The sequence below is a fragment of the Amaranthus tricolor genome, chromosome 15 (genome assembly GCF_026212465.1).
Source record: "Amaranthus tricolor cultivar Red isolate AtriRed21 chromosome 15, ASM2621246v1, whole genome shotgun sequence".
Taxonomy (NCBI): Eukaryota; Viridiplantae; Streptophyta; class Magnoliopsida; order Caryophyllales; family Amaranthaceae; genus Amaranthus; species Amaranthus tricolor.
Window position 1 is genome coordinate 9844692 of NC_080061.1, and position 22001 is coordinate 9866692.

The window sequence follows — 22001 nt, forward strand, 5'->3', positions numbered from 1 at the left end:
TGGTCTATTCTTGGAAATGATTTTCTATTTTTCTTTTTTTGATGTTGCCTTCTTTGGAAATATACATTGGAGGTCCGTGTTATATCATTTGTCTTGCTACAACTTTTAATCAGATCCAATTAATTAATAAGAACTCTTCTGATAGATTGGTTTTGATAAAGACATATTCAAAATAAAAAGTCTACATACTTAAACTTTTTATAAATTAAATTATGTAATATATATATATATATAAATATATGAAATTCATCTTAAAAGGAGACTGTTTCATATAACAATTAGTTATTAATTATGAGTTGGGTCTCTATGTCATATTAGAATTTTCATTAAAGAAAAAATGAGTACATTTTAAGATGAGTTTGAAAAAGTTGGTAATAACTAGTAAATAAGATAAGAGATTGAATTATATGAATGATATTAAATAGAGTTAAAATATATAGATAATATAAAAAAATATAATAAATTATGTTAAATAGAAAAATGATGCAAATTAAGTAATACAAAACAGAAAATAATGCAAAGAAAAGGGAAGTGATGGAGTTATCTCGAATTAAAGATGTAATGGAGCAATTGGGTGTGCGAGTTTGTAGCAAACAGATATGGGAGCCACTAGTGACTAGATCTGAGAACATTAATTCGATTCGGAAATTGCTCCAAAATCCAACAGAAAAAACTGAGTTGAAACCCAAAAATTTTGACCCGAACTCGAAAAATGATCGAATAAGAGAAACCCGTTAAAAAACGAGTCGGTCGGGTCATGTTCAGGTTGGACTCATTACTCATTAGGTTGTACAACTATTAAAACATAGGTAAAGCTTTTCTATTTGTGCGCATAAAAAAAAAACTAATATTTATTAATTTAACTTATTTTTTTACTTTTGTATTTTAATATTAAAATTGTTGTATTATGTTTAAGTAATTTAAACGAAATAAAGCTAAGCAATCTGATTTGTGTTTATAAAATCCTTAATTTATTATTAATAGGGAACAAATAACTACCGAGAACATCATAACTTTATTTTGAAGGACCAAGACCATCACCTACTTAAAAACAGCATAAAACCTACTAAAGACCATCACCTCACAAAATATATTTTGCTTCATCCCACTTTATAATAAATGGCAAACACTAGTCCAATAATTGAGACACGAAATTGCAAAACAATGTATACTGTAACAAATTATTAATTGTAAATTTCTGATTGTGTGATAATTGTAAAACTATTGTTTTTTTTTTTTTTTTTTGCGCTATTACATTTTTTTTCTCTCTGTTATGCTCTACTAATTTTCGCAAATTGTATTATGTATTATATAAGTACTTATTTCTTTATCAAATAATTGACTTTGTTGTTAGTCATCTTATTTCTTTTCCTCATTCATTTTGGCTTTTTGGTTTTTTTGTTTTCTATTTTACTAAATTATCAAGTGTGCATAATAATCCAATCAAAATCCAGTGTCCGTTTCGAAAATTAGATATATTTTATACGATTTTTGAAAATCGGATATATATAATTATGATCCTCATTTTTATTTTTAGTATGTTCTATAGAATTTGTCGTATTTTAATTTTTAGCTATAACTTACATTTTTTTGTTAATTCTTGTCTATATATTTCTCATATTTTTCACAGAATCTTTTATTAATTTTCAACTTATTTATATTTAGGATATTTCTTTGGAAATCAGGCGGTAATTAGATTCTCTCCTACTTTCCTTACTCTAAAAGCTATAATCTATAATCTATCTATAATAATTATCACTAAAATAAAACACGGCTAACATCATTACCTTTCAAAATTACTAACGTGTCGCTTTCTCATTAAAAAATTTTCCTCTAAAACTAAATGATGATGTTATTGTTATTATGATTATTTTTGACTTACTACTTTCTTATTTTGACTATATTATTCTTATTAATTATTTTTTTACTTTTTTAGTCAAATCGCATTTAATTTATTAGAAAACTATACTATATTTCATTTATTTAATTAGTAATAAAATGTTTTCAATTTTATTTATTAAAGAATATTATTTAGTGTATTGGATATTTTGAGATGGTTAAAACATAATACTTTTATTAGGATTTGTTTTTGTTATTTATACTCTTGGTCACTTAAAAGCAATGATTAATTCTAATATAATTTAGGCTGTGACTATCTTTATATAAGTCACTTATATTTTATATGAGAAAAAATTATCTTTTTCAAATAAACTAATAAAATAATTTTACATATTTCTATGTATTTATATTTGATTTTAAAGTATGTTGTTAGTAGTAATAATATTTAATGCTTCTATAAATTAATGTAATAGTTATTTTTGTTAGCAAAAATTAATATGTTACTTTTTATTAAAAAAAACTCATAATTTCGTATTGTACTCGTGGTACGAATCATTTGCTTTTTTATTCAAAATAAAAAAAATAAAAGTATAAATGTAATTATATTGCGTACAATGCAAATTATGATATAATGTATATGATGTATACAACTGCTTATAGTAAAAGAAAATATATCTATAATATATAAATATGTCAAAAAATTTAATAAAATCGTGAATGCGCACAGTACACTATGTGTACTAATATTGTAATACTTCTAGTAGTTATTAAGATATGGTATTTAAAATCAAATTACAAAACAACTTCTTGAATCAGGCCCCAAATTACGCAAACTTAGATTCAATCTTACGTCAGAAAATCAAAATCCCACAATAAAACACACGTGTATTTGTAAGTTAAAGTGGTCCTATAACATTATTGTATGTGCGTCGTACCTGATTTTCAGACGGTGTGCACCGGGAATGGACATGGGTTTTAAATTTTAAGGGTCTAGATTCAATTCGACTTTAATTTTAAGGGTTTGGATTCATTTATTTTGGTATCCTATGGATCCGGGTCGGATCTAAGTCCATGACTTTAGAGTTCGAGTTCACATGTTTGAGACTCAGATCCGACCCAGATCTAACTCATAGACCCATTTACATCTTTTTTTTAAAATTATATATTAGCTATCATGTGTCTTTAATTGTTTAATTTGGAATTTCATTATATTTCTAAACATTAATTGAATTTAAAAACTTTGTTGATTCATGTAATTTGAAATGTAGTGGTTGCATCTATACTTTAAGAATTAAAAGATTTGATAAATATTTCGTTATAAGAACTTGTATGTTGGAAAGCTTGATATATTATTTATTCGCACAATTAGTATAAAGTATTACATTATCCTTGTTAGTCGAAAATGTTAAAATAATTTTATACTTATGGTTGAAAATTGCATAATATAAATTTTAAAAAAAATGAGGAAAAAAATAAAATGTTAAACCTAGATCCAGACCCTAGACCCGTTAGACCCTAAGAGTCTGGGGTTTAAGTCTAAAATTTTTAAATTTTATGAATTTGGGTCTAAATTTGAGTTTGGATCCAATAAAAAAACTAAGGCCTAGATCTGGGTCTAATTGGACTCGATCGAAATCCGACCATGCCCCTCCCTTATGTGCACTGTGCAGTGTTTACAAATCAACTCTAAGTAAGCCGTTCTATTTTTAAATCTAGAACTAGATAAGAGATCAAATCTGTTCACTTTTGGAAGTATTTGATTAAGGTCATGCTTATTGGGTCATTTCTTGAGGTCCATTAAGGTCGTGAAATCACATAATTAACACCAAATACGCCCTTTAATTCCGACCCCAAATTTCATTAATTAAAAATGTACAAAGATAAAAATTGATATTAGTTGGAAGATTATTGAATCGGAAGAAGTATATGAGAAAGATAAACCCTAGTGCGATAGCTACAGGCCTACAGCCTTCCATAGCCTTTTTAGACTATTGTATTTTAACGAAACGGTCTTAATAAATAACGGTTATATGTGAGGTTAACAAATTACTTATGTGGTAGGATTTGATAAGATGAAAATTTTTGTTTTTTTAATTTATCTTTTTTAATTTTATTTATTTTATTATTATTCTTTCTACATTTTTGTGATAATTTGCAAATCACGATTATTAATTAGAAATTTTTGTATTTTAACACAACCCTGGCCTCTTTCTAGTTTATTATAAATATTCCATTTGTCTTTCGAACTAGTACTCACATTGGATGAAAATACAAATATTTACACGTATATTTATGAAGTATTTGCACACGTGCAAATAATCAATATAACTAAATTGCATTTGTGGTGCTTTCTTAGCCAATTTAACTAAATTTATCATGTTTTATTTATCTATACACTACTTTAATGATTTTTAGGATAATTTTAATTTAAGTGATGATTGAATTCATATGCCAGCATCATTTAGAAAAGATGCAAAAAGAATTAACCAAAACTATCAACTGAAGAAAAAGTTACAAAAATCAATCTCAAAAACTTTCAGAAGAAAAAGCCGATTTTTAGAGGGTAAGAACCAAATAACTAAATCAGCTTGTAATAATGAAAAAACGCAGTATGAATGCTTGGGCGACAAAGCAAAGACATTAGCGACAAAATTATAAGCTAAAAGTTTGTTTTATACATCGTATACATACTCAATTATTCATAAGCCATAAGCCATAAGGGTGTGTGCATGGGCGTCATTTTAGTCATTTTTGACTTTTGGATGAATGACTGTTTTTCTTCTCACCTGTGCACTTGCTGCTTGTTTATGTCCGTTCTCTTCATTTTTATTATTTTGTTTTCACCAAGTTATTAGCAGTGTTAATAAAAGGTTTTGCATAACCTAATGGCCTGGGATCTTTTACCAATTTTTATCTCCATCCCTTCTTCTTAATTAGTTTTAGTTGATAATTTTATTTCTTTCTAGCTCTAATTTCCATGAAGTATAATTTGAATCTAGTTTTTATTGAAGTTTTATTTTCAAGATTCATTCTTTCATTCCACTTTTAATTTTCAAATAAGTTGCCAATTATTAATGTTCTTTATTGTTTTTTATATTGTTTCTTCATATTAATCTATTTTAGCAAAACTCGGATGTTCCATGTATTATAAATATAGTGGGACATATATAGGTTTATATCCAAAAGTCTAAAGTGTTTAGAAAACAAAATGCAACATCCAAGTAAAGTGAACAGAAAAGCAGGTCATGTTGTGCGACCAAATGTTGCATGGCACGACGCCTGTCGTGCAAGATTACCAAATGTCATACAACATGACGCTACTGACAGTTTAGGAGGCAGTAGCCTGGTCGCAGGACACAATCAAATGTTACGGAGCACGACCTTGTTTTCATGGCTATAGTTTTGTTGAATCGGAGCTTTGTTGATGCTTTGTGTTCTTACGTCAATAGAAGCTATTCTTCTTTATTTAAATCATTAATTATAAGTTATTAAAAAAATATTTCTTGTCTATGTTTTTGCATGAACTTGTGAAGAACTTTATAAACTCTTCACAAAGTTTCTGCTTCTATTATCTTCCACATATACATAATCATTTATATTAATCATTTCTATTATCTGAAGCCCAATTAACGTTGTGGCCGGGGGAATATCACAAGGAAAGCGTGCATATCGCCTTCAATCTATATCAATTTTCTAGGTAACTTAAGTGTCGCAAATCAAATCTTTGAAGTGTTCAACATTTGGTGTTCATCACAAGCAAGTAGTCCTTAAATACCATACACAAAGGGATCTACAATATTATCTTGTAATTGTAGTGTAATTTACTCATATTATATTTTTAATGGTAACAGGCTGAACTTTGGCCAAATTCAGTTTATTATTATGTCAAACTTCAAGCATAGTGTTCGTTGGGGAAAACTTTGAACTTAGTTTTCATCGAAAAAAAATTAATTCAATAGTTTGGTTGCACTAACCACTAAGTCATTTTAAGTTTTTTGAAACTATTTTACTATTAGTATCATTTAATATGAAAATAAGTTTCCAAATTGAAAGTTTCCAAAAGACTAATAATATCAAACTTTGACTTTTATTGTAAAATTAAGAATACTATTAGTATCATTTAAGATTATTTTTATTTTTTTTACTTATATAATATTCTTAATTTTTAGCTTTTGTATTCTTAATTTTTTCAATTTTCAATAATCTGTACTTGTAGTAATTAGTAGATAAAATTAAACAATTGTGACTGTAAGAATAGTCGTAGTATTTTAATTTTTTAATATTCTTAATTTTTATTTAATTTAATATTATTAATTTTAATTTATATTTTTTACTATTCTTATTTTTAATTTATATTTTTTAATATTCTTATATTTTTTATTTTTTTTATTATTTTCAATATTTATATTATTAATGCTCATATTTTTTAATATTCTTATTTTTAATATTTATATTATTAATATTCTTTCATACTTAGAATATTAAAAAATAAGAATGTTAAACAATTAAATCTTAATTAATTACTATGTAATAAATTCTGCAACTCAATATTTGTCTAATTGCATGATTCATTCATAGAAGTAGTAGAATATTGAGGAGATGACATGTACGTGTAATGAAAATTAGTATTGCATGATTCGTGATTCCCACAACTAGTGGCATTACTATTGCTCCAACACCTCCATTTGATCATGGTTGAGACTTGAGAGTGAGACTATAACATATAATACATGTCGGGCAAATCAAAGTATTATACCACAGTATATACTCCTAGATGATTAGTACATTGCAAAAAAGGAGTTTTTTATAGTAAATTTTTTAAAGAATTAAAAATAGTTTTTTTATATAAATAATTTGGAATATTAAAATCTAGTTTTTAGTAAAACTTTACTTCTAATATTGATGTTGTTCTTTTGTGTATGTTTAAGTTGAAACTCACTTATAATTTATTTATGTAAAAAAACACTAATAATATCTAGTTTTGTATAAGAATTATCCATGTTTAAGGTAAAACTACCGTAAGAGTATTTCCGAGAGTCAGTTCTCTATGCTTGAATGAGTTTAAACATCATCAACTGTTCTTATAAAATGAATAAAAGTTATCAAGGATTGCAAAAGACCTATCCATCTTAAAGTTAAACGAAGGTTGAATATAGTGAGGATTTGAATATAAAACTTTGAATCTCTTCAAAGTACTTAGAATTCCGTAGAATACATACCTCATTTGGACTTTTGAGGGTATTTATAGTAGTAAGCTTTAGATTGATATTTCAAATAGACTAATGGTCTGTTTGGCAAATGATTGTTAGCTGATCTATTCGCTGAAACTTTTAGTTTGTTTGATAAGTTGAAAGTATTGATTGATAAACCAACTAGTTAAACCATCTGTTAAGAAAATATTTGGTAAAAGTTATTTATTAGTTGTTGGTTGTTTACTAGAGTAAAACTAAGTCAAAAAGCCAAAAGACAATGAAAAAAATACTATGAATATTAGCTTTTATGTTTTGGCTTAAAAACCATTTATCAATCATATTTTTTGGCTGTTTCATCAATTTAAAAGCCAAACGCCAAAAGTTAATCAAAAATATAATAAAAAGTTAATTGTCAAATACCTCTAAATATATATTATGAACCGATAAATAATACTTGCATGCAAAACATTATAAATAGACTAACAATTAAGAATTACAAATTGCTGTGAGAGACGTATTAGATATATAGTGTAAGTAGCCCAATTAATACAAATTAAAGAGAAATAAAAATGTGGACTTTTTGTTTTAAGGTTGTCTCTTTTAAGAGACGATCTCTCACAAGAGTAGAATTAGACTTGATTATTTCTTGGACTATTTTGATCTACTACGGGCCCAATTATTTTGATTTTTTGGTGCAAAACAGTATAAATAAATCATACAATTTAATAATTTTGCTGTAAAATGACAAATGACAGTCTCATAGCCATTTGCCAAATCAATTAAAATTATTGTATGTTAAATTTTGATGCGGATCCTTATTTTAAATTGCATCTAAAAATGGTAGTTTATTTTAAAAATTTATTATAGAGTATCTTTTATTAGACTCAATTAAATTCATAATAAATATTAAAACATAATTTTTGACTTGATAAATGACATGATTCATGATTAAAGGATTTTTTAAATTTAAATAAATTTAATTAGAATAATGCTATCACTACTATTATTATGATAACTTATTTCAAAACTTTTTCAAATAATTATATGCCTAATTAATAGTAATCTTTGATTGGAAAAGAATTTTTCTAAATTATATAGGCAATATTTTTTGCAAATTGTGTTTATTACAGTAAATAACTATCTTAATATTTCCTTTTGAAATTTGTTTATCAGGTTAGTAATTTTTGAATATATATCAATAGACATCGAAGAAATTGCATGTAATCTATATATATCTTTATACTAGCACTCGCATTGCATGGGTTTTATACAAATACATAACAAAACATATTGTATTTAAGGCTAATGATATTTTCAACTTTAAGAATTATACATAAACATCAACAATCTTTTTTATTATCAATTATTTTAATTTTTTAAAAAATCTGATATGAAAATTGAAATAATTAATATTTTATCTAATTATTTTAACTTTTCAAAAAAGAATTAAAAGTAAAATAATAAAGTATGATACTTTCTCCGTTTTTTGAATTTGTTCCCACAAGATGATAATTAAGAAAAGATAGAATGAGTTGATCGAGATTATTTTAAACAAAATTGAAATTAATCTTACTTTTACTTTTTAAATTAATTTATTCATATTAAAAATGTTATTATCATCTTTAGGTATAACTAGGGTCGAAGCCAGGATTTGTATTAGGGGCCAAATTGTCGATATACGAGAAAATTATTTATTATATGAAAATTAGTTAAATTATGAAATTTTAGTATCATAGTTTGAAATGACTTGAACCATAGCAAAAAATATACTTAAAATAGAGTTGAAGCTTCCCCATAATTATCACTTTTGAAAACACTAAAATGTTCTTTTAACTCTAGTATTCCCCTAGTAAGTCTTTAAAAAAATGCTATTAAAATTAAGATGTTAAAAATATAAACACACACACTAAAAAGGATAAATATAAAATTATGAAAGATAAAGAATAATGACATTATAATCTAAATTTATTAATTTATTAAAAAAAGTAGTAAATTAGAATTTGATCTCTTGACCCTTAATTATATTACAAATGTGCTACTCAAATGAGCTATAGTATTTTTTTTGATTTATTTTTGCACTCTTTAAACTTTATATCATAAATTAATAAGGGGACCAAACTAAAAATACAAAGAATTACATTTTCGGCGGAGGCTGGATTCCCGGCCCTCGATGTAGCTTCGCCCCGGCCCACGAGATAAAATAAGGAAACACTATGATAAGCTAAGATCAATTACATGGGCCTAATTAACATTCCATGAATATCCTAATTATCCCCCTCAAATTAAAGCATAACGATCATTAATGCGCAACTTACGTAAGAGAAATTACATAGAGGGCTAATAGATACACAATGAATAGCATCACACACAAAATGATATGCTTAATACGTTAATGGAAAATCGAATTCTAAGCAATATGCAGTACAAATTGACTATCATTGTACAAACATGGCCTCAGGATGATAAACCCGCAAACTATTAAGCTCTTGAGCCACTTAGCTTCATAAATTGCGCTGACCATAGAATGACACTCTACTTTCGACTCAAGATTTATGATAGAAAAATTTACTCGACCACAAGTGGTCATTTAGCAATTAGAAGTCAACACTATATTCTATACTATTATAGAAATTCGTACTATACACAAATTTTTTAATATTAACATATATTAGCTTCTAATTTTTAAATAAATGTGTAACTATATTATCGTTATCAAGTTTAAATTTTTCTATTTATCGATATAATATTATCATTACAATTGGTAATACACCATTGAATGTAAACATTGATTCAATTTCATATATATTTTTGATAAAAATATTTAAAAACAAAAATAAACATCAATTATGTTTAAGTTAAAAATCATTTTATAAGTTTACAGTTAACACTGTTGATAAATACTTTACTGAAACAGATGATTAAAAATCTACAATCTTTTCATGGGTTAGAATGGGGATGTGGAATTAATCTCACTGTTTTCTTTGAGTTCCACATGTGCATAATTTTGACTTTGACCTTCTAAGTGCCTCAATCTTGTGTAATTTCATTTAAACAGTTAATAGCCTTTATAATTTCCAATAAATGATAGTTTGGAAACTTAATTTTATATGACATGATTAGAGAACAAAGATAAATTCTTACAAGAAATAGTACAAAAGGTACAAGTGTTGATGGAAAAGAGGTGCTATTTATATAGATGAAATAAGTAATTTGGTAATCTAATCTAAATCTAACAAAAATATAATAAATTTTTAATTATTTTTCAATGAAAGCTTTTGACAATAATAGAAATTAGAATTGGATTAGTCGTATTAATATATAATTATTTTTATTATTATATTATTATTCGTATAAGTGTACTAGGTTATAAGTTTAATATTAGTTAAATTAGTATAGTATTAGTTTTATATTAGTATAATATTAGTCATATATGTATATTATTTTAGTTGTATTAGAATTAGATTAGTTGTGTTAGTATATGATTAGAATAATATTAGTCATATTTGTATACTTTATGTGTATTATTGCTGCATTAGTCGTATTAATGTAAAATTATTTTAATATTTATTGTATTAGTAGGTTATTCGTTATATTTATATAGTATTAATCGTAATTATATATTATATTAGGTGTGTTAGTATATTATTAGTCATATTAATTAGTACGTTGTTAGTTGTATTTGTATAGTATTAGTTGACGTATTTGGGTAGTATTAGTCCTATTAAACTATATTAGTCATATTATTATATTATTAGTCATATTAGTATTTAGTCATATTAATTTATAATTAGTATCATATTAGTCACATTAGTATAGTATTAGTTTTAGTGATTTGTTAGTCGTATTAGTGTAGAATTAGTTGCATGTAGTATAGTATTAGTCGTATTAATGTAGTATTAGTCGTATTAGAGTAGTACTAATCATATTTATTAGTTGATTCAGTATATTATTAGTCATATTAGAGTAAAAATACGTGCATTACTACAATATTAGTCATATTAGTTCATTTACATTTATTTATATTTTATTAGCTGTATTAAGAAAGTAATAGTTTCATTCGTATAGCATTATTCTTATTAGTGTCACATTAATCTCATTACTATAGTTTTAGTTGTATTGGTATATTATAGTTGTATTGGAGTGATAGTTGGCGTACTAGTAAATTATTTGTCATATTAGTATATAATTGGTTACATTAGTGAAATATTAGTTATATTAGTTTAATATTAGTCGTATTTGTTTAGTATTAAGCATATTAGTGTAGTATTAGACATATATTAGTATCATAGTAGTAGTCATATTAATAGAGTTTTACTTTAGTAATATTTGTTTAGTATTATTCTATTAGTTTAATATTATTTATATTAGTTTGTATTTGTTTTATTAGTAAACTTTAATATATTATTAGTCATATTAGTATTTATTTGTTGTATTAGTTTAGTATGAGTCGTATCAATATAATATTAGTTTGGCTATTGAAGTTTTAGTCATATTAGTATTATATTAACTGTATTAATGTATAATTAGTTGTAATAGATAGTTGGGGAAAAACTCTTTTTTTGAGTAATAATTAGAAATGTTAAATTAATATAATAATTATTTAATATTAGTCTAAAATAATTAATCTTAAAGAAATTAGAAGTAATGGGTATATATTGTTAAAATTGTGAATTGTGTATTATTTTTTATTTACATACAAATGAATAAGAGGGAAAAATCCACTCTATTTTATCTTTCTAAATTTACAACCAATTTGCAATTAATTAATTACTAAAAGTAAAAGAAAAAATCAAAATTAGGAAAAAAAGGAGGATTGCGAGTTGGTCATGAGTAGGTCGTGATGGGCAACCATTCATGTCTTGTAGCCACCTAGTCATAAGTATGTCTAATCGCTGTATTTGTCACCTATGGTGACCAAAACAAAGTGATTGTCCATTTGTCAATATATGTTCGTAGTTTATTGCTTTAGGGTCTGACACCTATATCACTTGATCAGTCTTAGGAGTGAAAATTACTCCTAGATATGCTTTTTTTTGTGCAACAATGAAATTAATAGGAATTAAAAAAATTGGTGAACAAGCGCTAGCGGAGTATTGAAGATCAAAGGTATTTTTGCATTTAAAAAATCATAAATTACAAATTTTTGTATTAGACGATCTTATTGTAACACATGCCTCATATTTGAATTAAACAACCTAATAATAAAAATTTTTAGCTTAATGATATTTTATTTAAGGTCGTTTTACCGTGAGATGGTCTCCGGATTTTTAAAAAATTATTAAAGGAGTAGTTGGGTTCATCAACTTTAAGTGTGACTTTGGCCCACAAGTTTCATGATAATACTTTTTAACTAAAGGTCAAAGAACAAATCCAAAAAAAATAAGAATTAAGTAATATATTTATTTTAGATATTGTTTGAGAAATAACATATTTATAGTTGTAGTGACAGATTTAGAACAACATTAAAAAATATAAATAATATAAAAAATATACTTATTAAGCATTGAATTCGATTTAATATTATCATATATCAAAATTCATATCAATTTTATTTAACCAATACATTTATTTGCTTTTACCCAAAAAAAACACTTTGGACAAGGATTATATGTTGAAAAAGATAAGCTTTGAATCACATTGTATATACGGAGTGGTCCAACATGCAAGCAAAGATTGTGTATGCAGATAAGAGCATCCATATTGATGATCTAATTGTGGGTCATATGACCAAATTAGAGGAAAAGTACTATTAATGGTGATCTAATATTGGATGGGTCGAGGAAAAGGTTGGCAAAATTTATTATTATGTGACCCGTTCTAGGAAATGGTCACTCCTTTTTTTCAGCCATTTTGCCAGGTGTTAGACGCTGATTGGAGGACAAAAGAAGCAAAATGATGCACCCGCCACAGCCCCGGCTACCTTTTCAAGTGTCGCCTTCTAATTGGATGACAAAACAATGCCTTTTATTTATTTTAATGGCTATTTTCTTAATTAATTAAATTATTTTTTAAAAAAAAATGTACCAACGGTCTTATTTTCTCGAGATCTATAAAATGAGACCAATTTTGATTTTTTTGGCATAATTTCATATTAACCTATTTTTTTTCCTATTTTCCTACCATTTTTTTGGTTAAAAAAACAACAAAAATCATCTTATAAATCCAAAAAAAAAAAATGGATTCAAATAAATTTTTTTAAATGTAATGAATTTCTCTTAATTAGTAATTATTTTCTATGTGCCATTAGTTATTGATGTCTAGAAATTCATATTTGTTAAAAAATATTAGCTTTTTTAAAAGATTAATATGATTTTAATTAATAAGAAATTAAATTTATTATATTAAATAAAAAAGTATATTAAGTTTGTATATGAGAATGTTATTATGAAAAAAATAATGATAAATATTAGATAAATTAAGAAAGAAAAAATATAATGGGGTAGAAAAAAAGTATAAGAGAAAATATGATGACCTTTTAAAAAAGTTAATTATTAATAAAATTAGATTGAAAGATAAACTTTTAGATGAGAAAAATATCGTAAAATAGTAAAAAGATTTTTTTGAGTCACCGAAAGAGATGCTCTAAGTAGATAACCTTTTTCTCTTACTAAAACATATCCTACTAACTATCATGAGTCAGCCAACTGATAGAATTAGTGCCTACTGCCATGTAATCAAGTAAACTTAACGGTCCTACTATAAATCTTTGAAAATACGTAATGAAGCCGCTAATTCTAAAATGACCTTTACAATTTTCAAAGAGCCAGTCTCCTAAAAGATTATTTATTTGAGAGACGTATTCAATTTATTAAAATTTAATTAAACTAAAAGATAATAATGGACTGGTCAAATTAGAGATGGTCTCTCACAAAAAATTGTGATTTTCAAAAGGATGTATTTTACAATTTTCAAAAGGTGTATTGTGGCTTGTTGTTCAAAGCCCGGTCCATATAGAGTTTACATTAAATTTAAAGGGCCCTTATCCAATCCAGCCTTTATTTACTGAAGTTCGGACCGGCCCATATCTAGCCCATTAAACATCCCTAGTCACGAGCAAGTCCCGGATCATGTTGGTCTATTGGTTGTATGATGGATCTTTTGATTCTTGATCTAACATGCATGTAGTCGATACAAGTAAAAAGCTTATTCTAGTACAATTTTAGTTGGAACTTCTTCCATTCTGATTTAGGTTGGTGAGGACAACTTTTCATTAGTGGGTTGGTATCCTCATGGATAAGGTCTGATCTAGTCATATTTTAATGGGGAAAGGCTATAAGAGTTATTAATTGTCTTTAATAGGATTACGCCCTACAATTTTGAAGGTGATACGAGGATAAAGAGAAGGAAGATACACCAAGGTTTTGGAAGAGATTGACAAAATTCTCATTCTTGCATTTCTTTTCAAATCATAACATTACACATGCTCAGTATATGATTAAATACATATTATAAAATGTATTTAAAATAAGTTTTAAATTTACATTAATAAGTATACATGTCTGGATCCGAATTGTTTGGTTGTTTTTCATCTAAGTTCTGGTTATATCTGATGTAGTAGATTAATTGGGTTGGACGATATGAGATTGACATGGGGTTGGTATTCTCGATTTTTATGGTAAGATTATTTATTAGTGAAAAGAAATTAAGATAGAAAGTCCGTTTATTTTGGAGAGGCATAAGGAAAATTTGGTGTATTCATTTGTAAAGAGGTAATGTTGTAACTCATAGTGTTAGCCCAATTTTAACGTTGTTCATAATTAGATAAGGACTAGACCTTCTCTTATATTATTTTATTGCTATCACATCTCAAAAGTGTACTCTCCGTCTATCCGTGTCCAAATCCTTCATAGACAGCGAGATCAAATTATTCAATAGAAACAGAATTATCATAAGTGAATCTACGGACAAAAATGAGAATTTTGATTGAGGGAGAAGAGTGTAAAACATTTGTAAGGGAGAGAGACAATTTAGTAGAATTAAGAGATATGTGCCCATGAGGCCATGGCCATTAACTGGAAGTATATTACTATCACCGACAATTATAGGATGTGTATTAGGATGCTTTAAAGAAAAATAAGAGTGGAATTCACCCGACAAGTGAGCCATATGCCCATATGCGAGATAGCGCCAATGTCCATTTAACAATAATCATCACGATATCGCAGAGAAGTATTCATGGCTTTACCAATATTGGTTGGTGTATATCTAGAAGCAGGGAGTGGAACGGAACCATATAATAAGTTTGAGTTGGGCATGATCGTTGTTGTTAAAATCGCGATCTGGATCGTAGATTCGTACAATTTTACGAACCAGATTAAATCTAAGGGCTAGGATCGTTAGTGGAATCGGAATCAAGTAAGATAGTTGGAGATCATTAAAATTGGCTAGGATCGTTAGGATCGACTAGGATCGTTGGTAGGATCATTCAAAACTAATAATTTGAATTTTTTTTTACTATTATCTTTGTTCTTTTTAACTACTATGGTATATTTCTATATCTTGTATTTATGTGCTCTTATGTAGTGCATATCTTATATATATATTTTTTCATTTCATTAAGAATAGAGAAAAAAAGACATTAAAAAGTAAGATATGTATGTATTTTAAAATTAAAGCAAAATCTTAAGAAAATATATGTGTTCTTAATGTTTTTTTATATTGAAATGATCAAACAATAAACACATACATAACACAACTTGCTAATTATGCAAATTCGTAAAATCATCCAATCCTAAGATCCAAGATCCTACGAACCGATCCCATCAGTTGAATTTGATCCTATATAGAATCTCGATCCTGACAACCTTAACTTGAATCCAATATACCTTGCCGGGAAGTGGGGCAACATCTAAGTGACATGGCTAGGGAGGCCCTTAATGAGGAGATGAAATGATGATCTAGGTAGGATTCGGGCATGGGGTACAGCCCAATGTGGATATGCCCAATTTCTCCACACTATGTGTCTTGAGAGACCGTCTCTTTAAAAGGCGAGTCTTAAAGCCCATCTCAATTTACAAAAAACACCTACTATGCGCACGTATTTTACAAAAACACCTACTATAACATTTAATAGCTATTTTTAATAGGTATTTTGATCTTGTTTTAGAAGGCATTGAAAAAGTTTTAGTAGATATTGTTCATATTGAAGTAGGCATTTGGAATAGTTGATATAGGCATTTTGAACTAGTTATAGTATATAATTTTACATATTGTAATAGACATATAAACACCTATAGCACATAACATAGAGTTAGAAGTTGCAGGATTATTATTAAGCAAACACGCAAGAATTTTTGTGTCTTTCTTCTAATGTGTTATCACTGTATTGAAGATGATAACAAAATGATAGATTTAAAGTATAGTTCAAAAGTATAGATTTTGCAAAATTTTGGTACCACTGCCCTTTTGCAATACTTCGTGCTTATCATTTAGAATATTTCTGAAAAATTTAAAAGACCTGAGGCGAAAAATAAATTATGGGCCCTAATAAGTAATTATAGAATATAGATTTATAAATACAAAATTTATAATATCAAAAAATATATTACACACCGATAATTGCGCTCGATATTATCCACTTTTTGTTTGATAATTGTGTATTCAATAATTAATAAATAAGGTAGCAATAATAACTTTGACTTTTGATTAAATACACAATTCAATTACAAGATGTCAAGTTCGATATATATATATATACAAAGACAAAATGTATATATTTTTTCATGGGTCCTAAACACAAACCTTTCTTGTCCTTGCTTAGGGCCGAACTATATGAGTGTTTAGACTCTCCTTTGATTAAGATTGAAGAGAATTGCCTTGGTAGTGGAGTGGGGTTGCCTCAAGTAGTTAAAGTTTGTATATTTATTAGCTATATATGGGTTAATTCCACATTGGAGAAAAGACACCACTTTATAAACTTAAAATTAAGTTTAAGAACTATCAGTTTATTTTCAGTCTGTCTTGTATGAGAGAGTTTCACTATGAGATAACTTTGAAATAAGAAGTCTATAAGCTAAAATTTTTTATTATTGGGCTATTTAACCCAAACATGAGACATGTCTTACGGTGAGATCTCTCTTGAATAGTCTTACTCTCATGCTCCTAATAATGTTCTAAGACTTCTTATATAGCCATACAATATATTAAAAAACCCTAACATAAATGGCTAAAAGTGTTACTTACTTGAATTTCTCGTTGAAGTCCAGAAAAAGTTGAATGGGGATGTTTTTGACCAATGCAATTGAAAGTTAAAGATTGACCCAAATAAGGGTATTATGGGGTCGCACACGAAAAAAGAAAATTTGAGTGAATTAAGAAAAAAGTTATAAAAAAATCATAAAATAAGTAATGTTTGAACTTTTAAAATTAGCATTTTTCGTTTAGAGTTGAGATTTGGATTGTTCGCTATTACTAACAGCGAACAAAAAGGGCTGATAAAAAAAAGTCAAATTTTTTGTTCACTGTTAGTAACAGCAAATAAAGACTTTGATTTTTTTTACTAAATCTTTGTAGTAAACAACCAACAAAGGAGACCTGGTCAAACCTTTGTATGCTGTTAGTAATAGCATACAAAGGGTTTGACCCTTTTTGACCAAGTAAAACCGTTGTTCGATGTTAGTAACAGCAAACAAAGTACTCGTTTTTTTTACCAGCCTTCTTTGTTCGCTGTTAGTAATAGCGAATAACCTAAACCTTAGCTCCGGGCAAAAAGTGCAAACTTTGAGAATTATTTTGAAACATTACTTATTTTTATATTTTTTTTGCTTAAACACTTCAAATTTTCCGAAAAAGAGTATAAAGGCTAACATCGACACATTATACATTGATACATTGGGGAGATTGCCAAAAAATGACCTATTAGGATTTCAGCTACTCTTATAAGAGATCGTCTCTCAATGAGGACGATCTTAAAATAAAAAGGTCATATTTTTATTTCACTTTAATTTGTATTAATTGAGCTATTTATCACATATATCTAATACGTTTCTCGAATAGAACCGTCTCTCACAACAATTTGTGTTAGAATTTGTATATATAAAGGATGAGTTATCTTAATTGGGATGTAAAATTAACTGCATTTGGGCTTGAAGTAAAGAGTCTAAAGAGTCGTAGTCTCCTCTAAAACTCCCACTATAGTTGATAGAAAGATAATAATTTTTAAGAAGATAAAAATATACTTTTACAAAAGTTTTATGATTAATTTTATTTACATGAAGTATTAAATTATTTATTTTGTAAATCTCTTATAGCTACTCTACATATACAGATATGTTTTATAAATGACTAAATGAGATATTGTATTATTTAGAATTGTATTCAACTCGATCCATTCTTGTAAAAGATTGAATCAGACTTTAATAATAATTCAATTAAAAGATCGTACATTAATAACTAAGTCTAAATTGTATCTATGTATCTGGTATTTAAATATGATTCAATTCCTTTCGCCATAATTCACAAAATAAGATGGAGCTTATTGTTGTTAAAATGGTTGGACTTATTATCAATGTTAGTATATAATCAAGAAATTAAATACATGGTGCACATACCCCTTTTTGTCAATGCTAACATATAATCAAGAAATTAAATACGTAATGCACATATCTCCTTTTTGTCAATGCTAACATATAATCAAGAAACTATGAAATGCACAATTTATAAGTCAATGAGATATAATTCCAAATTCATATGAAAATGAAACAAAGGGCTGCAATTAACTTTAGAAAATATGCAAACCCTCTTTAATTCATAAAAGAGGGACAAACCATCTCAACAATTATCCGGTAAAACTATAAATTAAATTAAAGTTAATAACTTCAAAATAAACTATGTTCTTTGTCATATTTAACTGGATAGTGTCCGTGTGATGTATTAACTTTTAAATTTTCTGACATATTTGTATAAATTAAAATATTAAAATTAAAAAAAAAGTAATAAAGTCAAAGATATAAACATTAGTCAAAATAACAACGATATTATTATTGAATTGTAGAGGGACAATTTTTGTTAAAGTTATGACCGTAAGCAATTTTAAAAGTGATGATGTCAGACTTCCATATTATTTTGTTTTAGTATTAATTAGTTAGAGATTAGATTCTAGATAGATAAGCATGGGCCGAAAAGGATCTTATAACAAATAATAAATTTTATTACTATTATCATATCTTATATAGTGTAGTAATAAGTTTATTCATAAAAAAACCAAAAAATATAATATATTGTGATCTAATAAATGAATTAATAAAAGAATCAATAAATACATTCATTCAATACCAAGAAAACAAATCCATGTTCTAATACTTGAGTGTAAACACAGTACTATCATCCACTTAAGCTGCTCTGCATTCTTTAGGAAGACCTTGAGGAAACCTTTGAGTATCAGCACAATAATTATAGATCATATAATTCTTTTGAACCCATTTCATTCTAGCTTGGCTTGTACTATCCATTTCTTGTGTAAACCAATTCGCATTATTAGTTTTTGAAGCTGCAGAGCTGGATTTGCAAGACGATCTTCCTTTAGACCAAACACAGGCATTTGCATTGAAGTTTCTGTATGCTGCTGTAAATGGGGCTTTAGACCAGTCTGTTTTCACTCTCCCACCTTGGGTTGCCCAATCATCGGCATTCCAAAGGCTTGAGTATATTCTCATTGGTTGATTCTTTGGGAAGGCTACACCAATTGATTCTGAATTCTTGAATTCTCTGATTGGAGTTCCGTCTACCGAAAATCTGTAATAAATTTACAACATTATTTATCAGTTTAGTATAGATTATACTATCAAAAAACAAATTTAACAAGTTGAGACATTTGTACACGTGGGCCTCTCACACAAAAGTACTTTAGACGCGAATAATGGGTACATGAAATTCAAACCAATGACTTTTTTGTCACATTAGATAGATTTATTATACGGTAATGGAAATGAAAATTAGTATAATTTTAGATGAAAAATCTCTTGGCTATCTTGATGGTGATGCTTTGTCCAACTTTAATCATCTCATTTTCTTCATAAAATTTATTACAATGCATTATCATCGGGAGAGATAATGGAAATTTATAAATAAAATGCATTTTGATGAAATTTTGACACTATCAATCATTCACATTACCACCATTTAGTTTCATTAACCAAATGGATCGTACAAAACATCAACTCAACTAAAAGCTCAAGTTGATAGTTTGAAGCCCCAACATTTGTTATATGGTATAACAAGTAATTAAGTATACTTACATGATTCTTTGGGGATTCCAAAGGATGGAGTATGTGTGGAAATTGGCAGTTGGGTCGAACCATAGTTTGAATTGTTGTTCCCGGCCACCTTTACCTTGGCTAAATACATTGGTGTGCAGAGTGTAAGGCTGTCCACTTACGTTCCCCAAGAACTCAAAGTCTATCTCATCATGATTTGGGCCTTGTGATGACAACTACACAAACAGAAACATCATAATATAAACCATCACAATTTTGATTTGATCCTTCCAAAACTAAATATGCATTAAATTACTCTAATACTAACATAGACGAATGTACGCATATAATTTTATGTTATCTCATAAAAAATCACTATTTCTAAGCTGTTAATAGTATTGTAAAATGAGCAACACAAAGTAAATGCTAAGAATGAAAGTAAATAGAGTATAGGCTTACATAATAAGCGGTAACAGTTCCAGCGGAATTGCCAGGTACAAGCTTAAGCTGCATGTCAATCTTACCAAAAATATATTCATTCTTAGATTGGAAGCCGGACCCAGAAGTCTTATCAAGGGACAGAGTAAGCAAGTTTCCATTATTCAGAATTTTGCCACGGCCATCACCCCATGTTATGTCAAAATCTTTGTAGAAGTTTCCAGCAGAAGCAGTAGCGATTAAAGAAGCAAAAAGAATTAAGATTACTGATTTACTTTCCATTACTGTTTTTCTTATAATTGTTATTATTTGTTTTCTTAATTATATTGTAATTTTATGATATGAGATTTGAGAAATGTGGTGTTTTGTTTGGTGGGTTGAAACTTGGAAGTGAATGGGTTGATGGTGAGGGGAGTTGTGTAATGTGTATATATAGTGGAAGTAGGATAGAGAAGAAATGAAGGGGAAGGTTCTGATAGTGGAGATGAAACAGCTGGTAATGAGTAATGAAGAGTATTTGCAAGTGGGAAGTAATAAAGTTAGTGTGCTTAGACCCACTTTCAGGTCATAGTTTTGGAGAAGGGTAGCCTATTGGCTCCAGCGTTCTAGTACCTTCTACTTCTACACGCTTTGCCTAATTGCCAACTTTTAACATACTTTTTAGGACAAATTGTCATAATAATCCTACTCTGAATCTAATACTTTCTGTATTTCAAGTTGATTGCAACATTGTTAAAAATAACACTATTTATTTATCATTTTTAATTTTGTGATTAATTTTTAATTTATATGTTAAAATATAGTCAAGTGAGATCTTCTTTGATTCGTCTCATTATAAAGATTATTAATATCAAATTTTTATTATTTTTTGTTATTTGTAATTAGAGATATTAAATATTAAATTAGTGCATTGGACTGCGTGGAAAAGCAAATATTGCATGTAAATTGAAACGGAGAAAGTATGTTGTCAATAATTTTTATTATTAATTATTTCTAAATAATCTAATTTTGGTATATATTTTTGTTGATAATATTCTTTTTAGATTTTAATCGAATACTATAGCTACTTACTAGCTGTTAAACTCACTTCTTCTTCCTCCTTATGCCTTTTCGTTGGCCTAACCCTACTCCTCTTTGGTGTTAAGTACTTACAGTAATCGGTTAAAATGTGGCAAGAGGTGCTGCAACAAAAAATATTCAGATATTAGATTATTTAGAAATAATCAATAGCTGAGATTATTCACATCAGATGAGCAATATGTGAGATTATTTTAGACAATTTTTCATTATTTTTATTACCCTTGTTTAATCCTATGCCTTTCTAAAATAATAACAAATG

At 27.3% G+C, this 22001-nt stretch overlaps 1 protein-coding gene across 1 annotated transcript; it reads right to left on the reverse strand.

Moving 5' to 3' along the window:
- Positions 1-19158: 19158 nt before the first annotated feature.
- Positions 19159-21185, reverse strand: LOC130801933 (xyloglucan endotransglucosylase/hydrolase protein 22-like). The gene is made up of 3 exons (XM_057665890.1): positions 20684-21185; positions 20267-20460; positions 19159-19763 (listed from the first exon to the last, which is right to left on the reverse strand). Exons 1-3 carry the CDS (start codon positions 20942-20944, stop codon positions 19361-19363), a joined length of 858 nt encoding a protein of 285 aa, XP_057521873.1. The 5' UTR covers positions 20945-21185; the 3' UTR covers positions 19159-19360.
- Between the last annotated feature and the right edge of the window lie 816 nt (positions 21186-22001).

What these genes read in the sequence shown, in the direction of transcription:
- LOC130801933 (XM_057665890.1), bottom strand. Translation starts at nt 20,944, where the DNA reads ATGGAAAGTAAATCAGTAATCTTAATTCTTTTTGCTTCTTTAATCGCT. An exon ending in GAACTGTTACCGCTTATTAT is followed by an intron (nt 20,461 to 20,683) that starts GTAAGCCTATAC and finishes CTGTTTGTGTAG; the next exon opens with TTGTCATCACAAGGCCCAAA. An exon ending in TGGAATCCCCAAAGAATCAT is followed by an intron (nt 19,764 to 20,266) that starts GTAAGTATACTT and finishes AATTTATTACAG; the next exon opens with ATTTTCGGTAGACGGAACTC.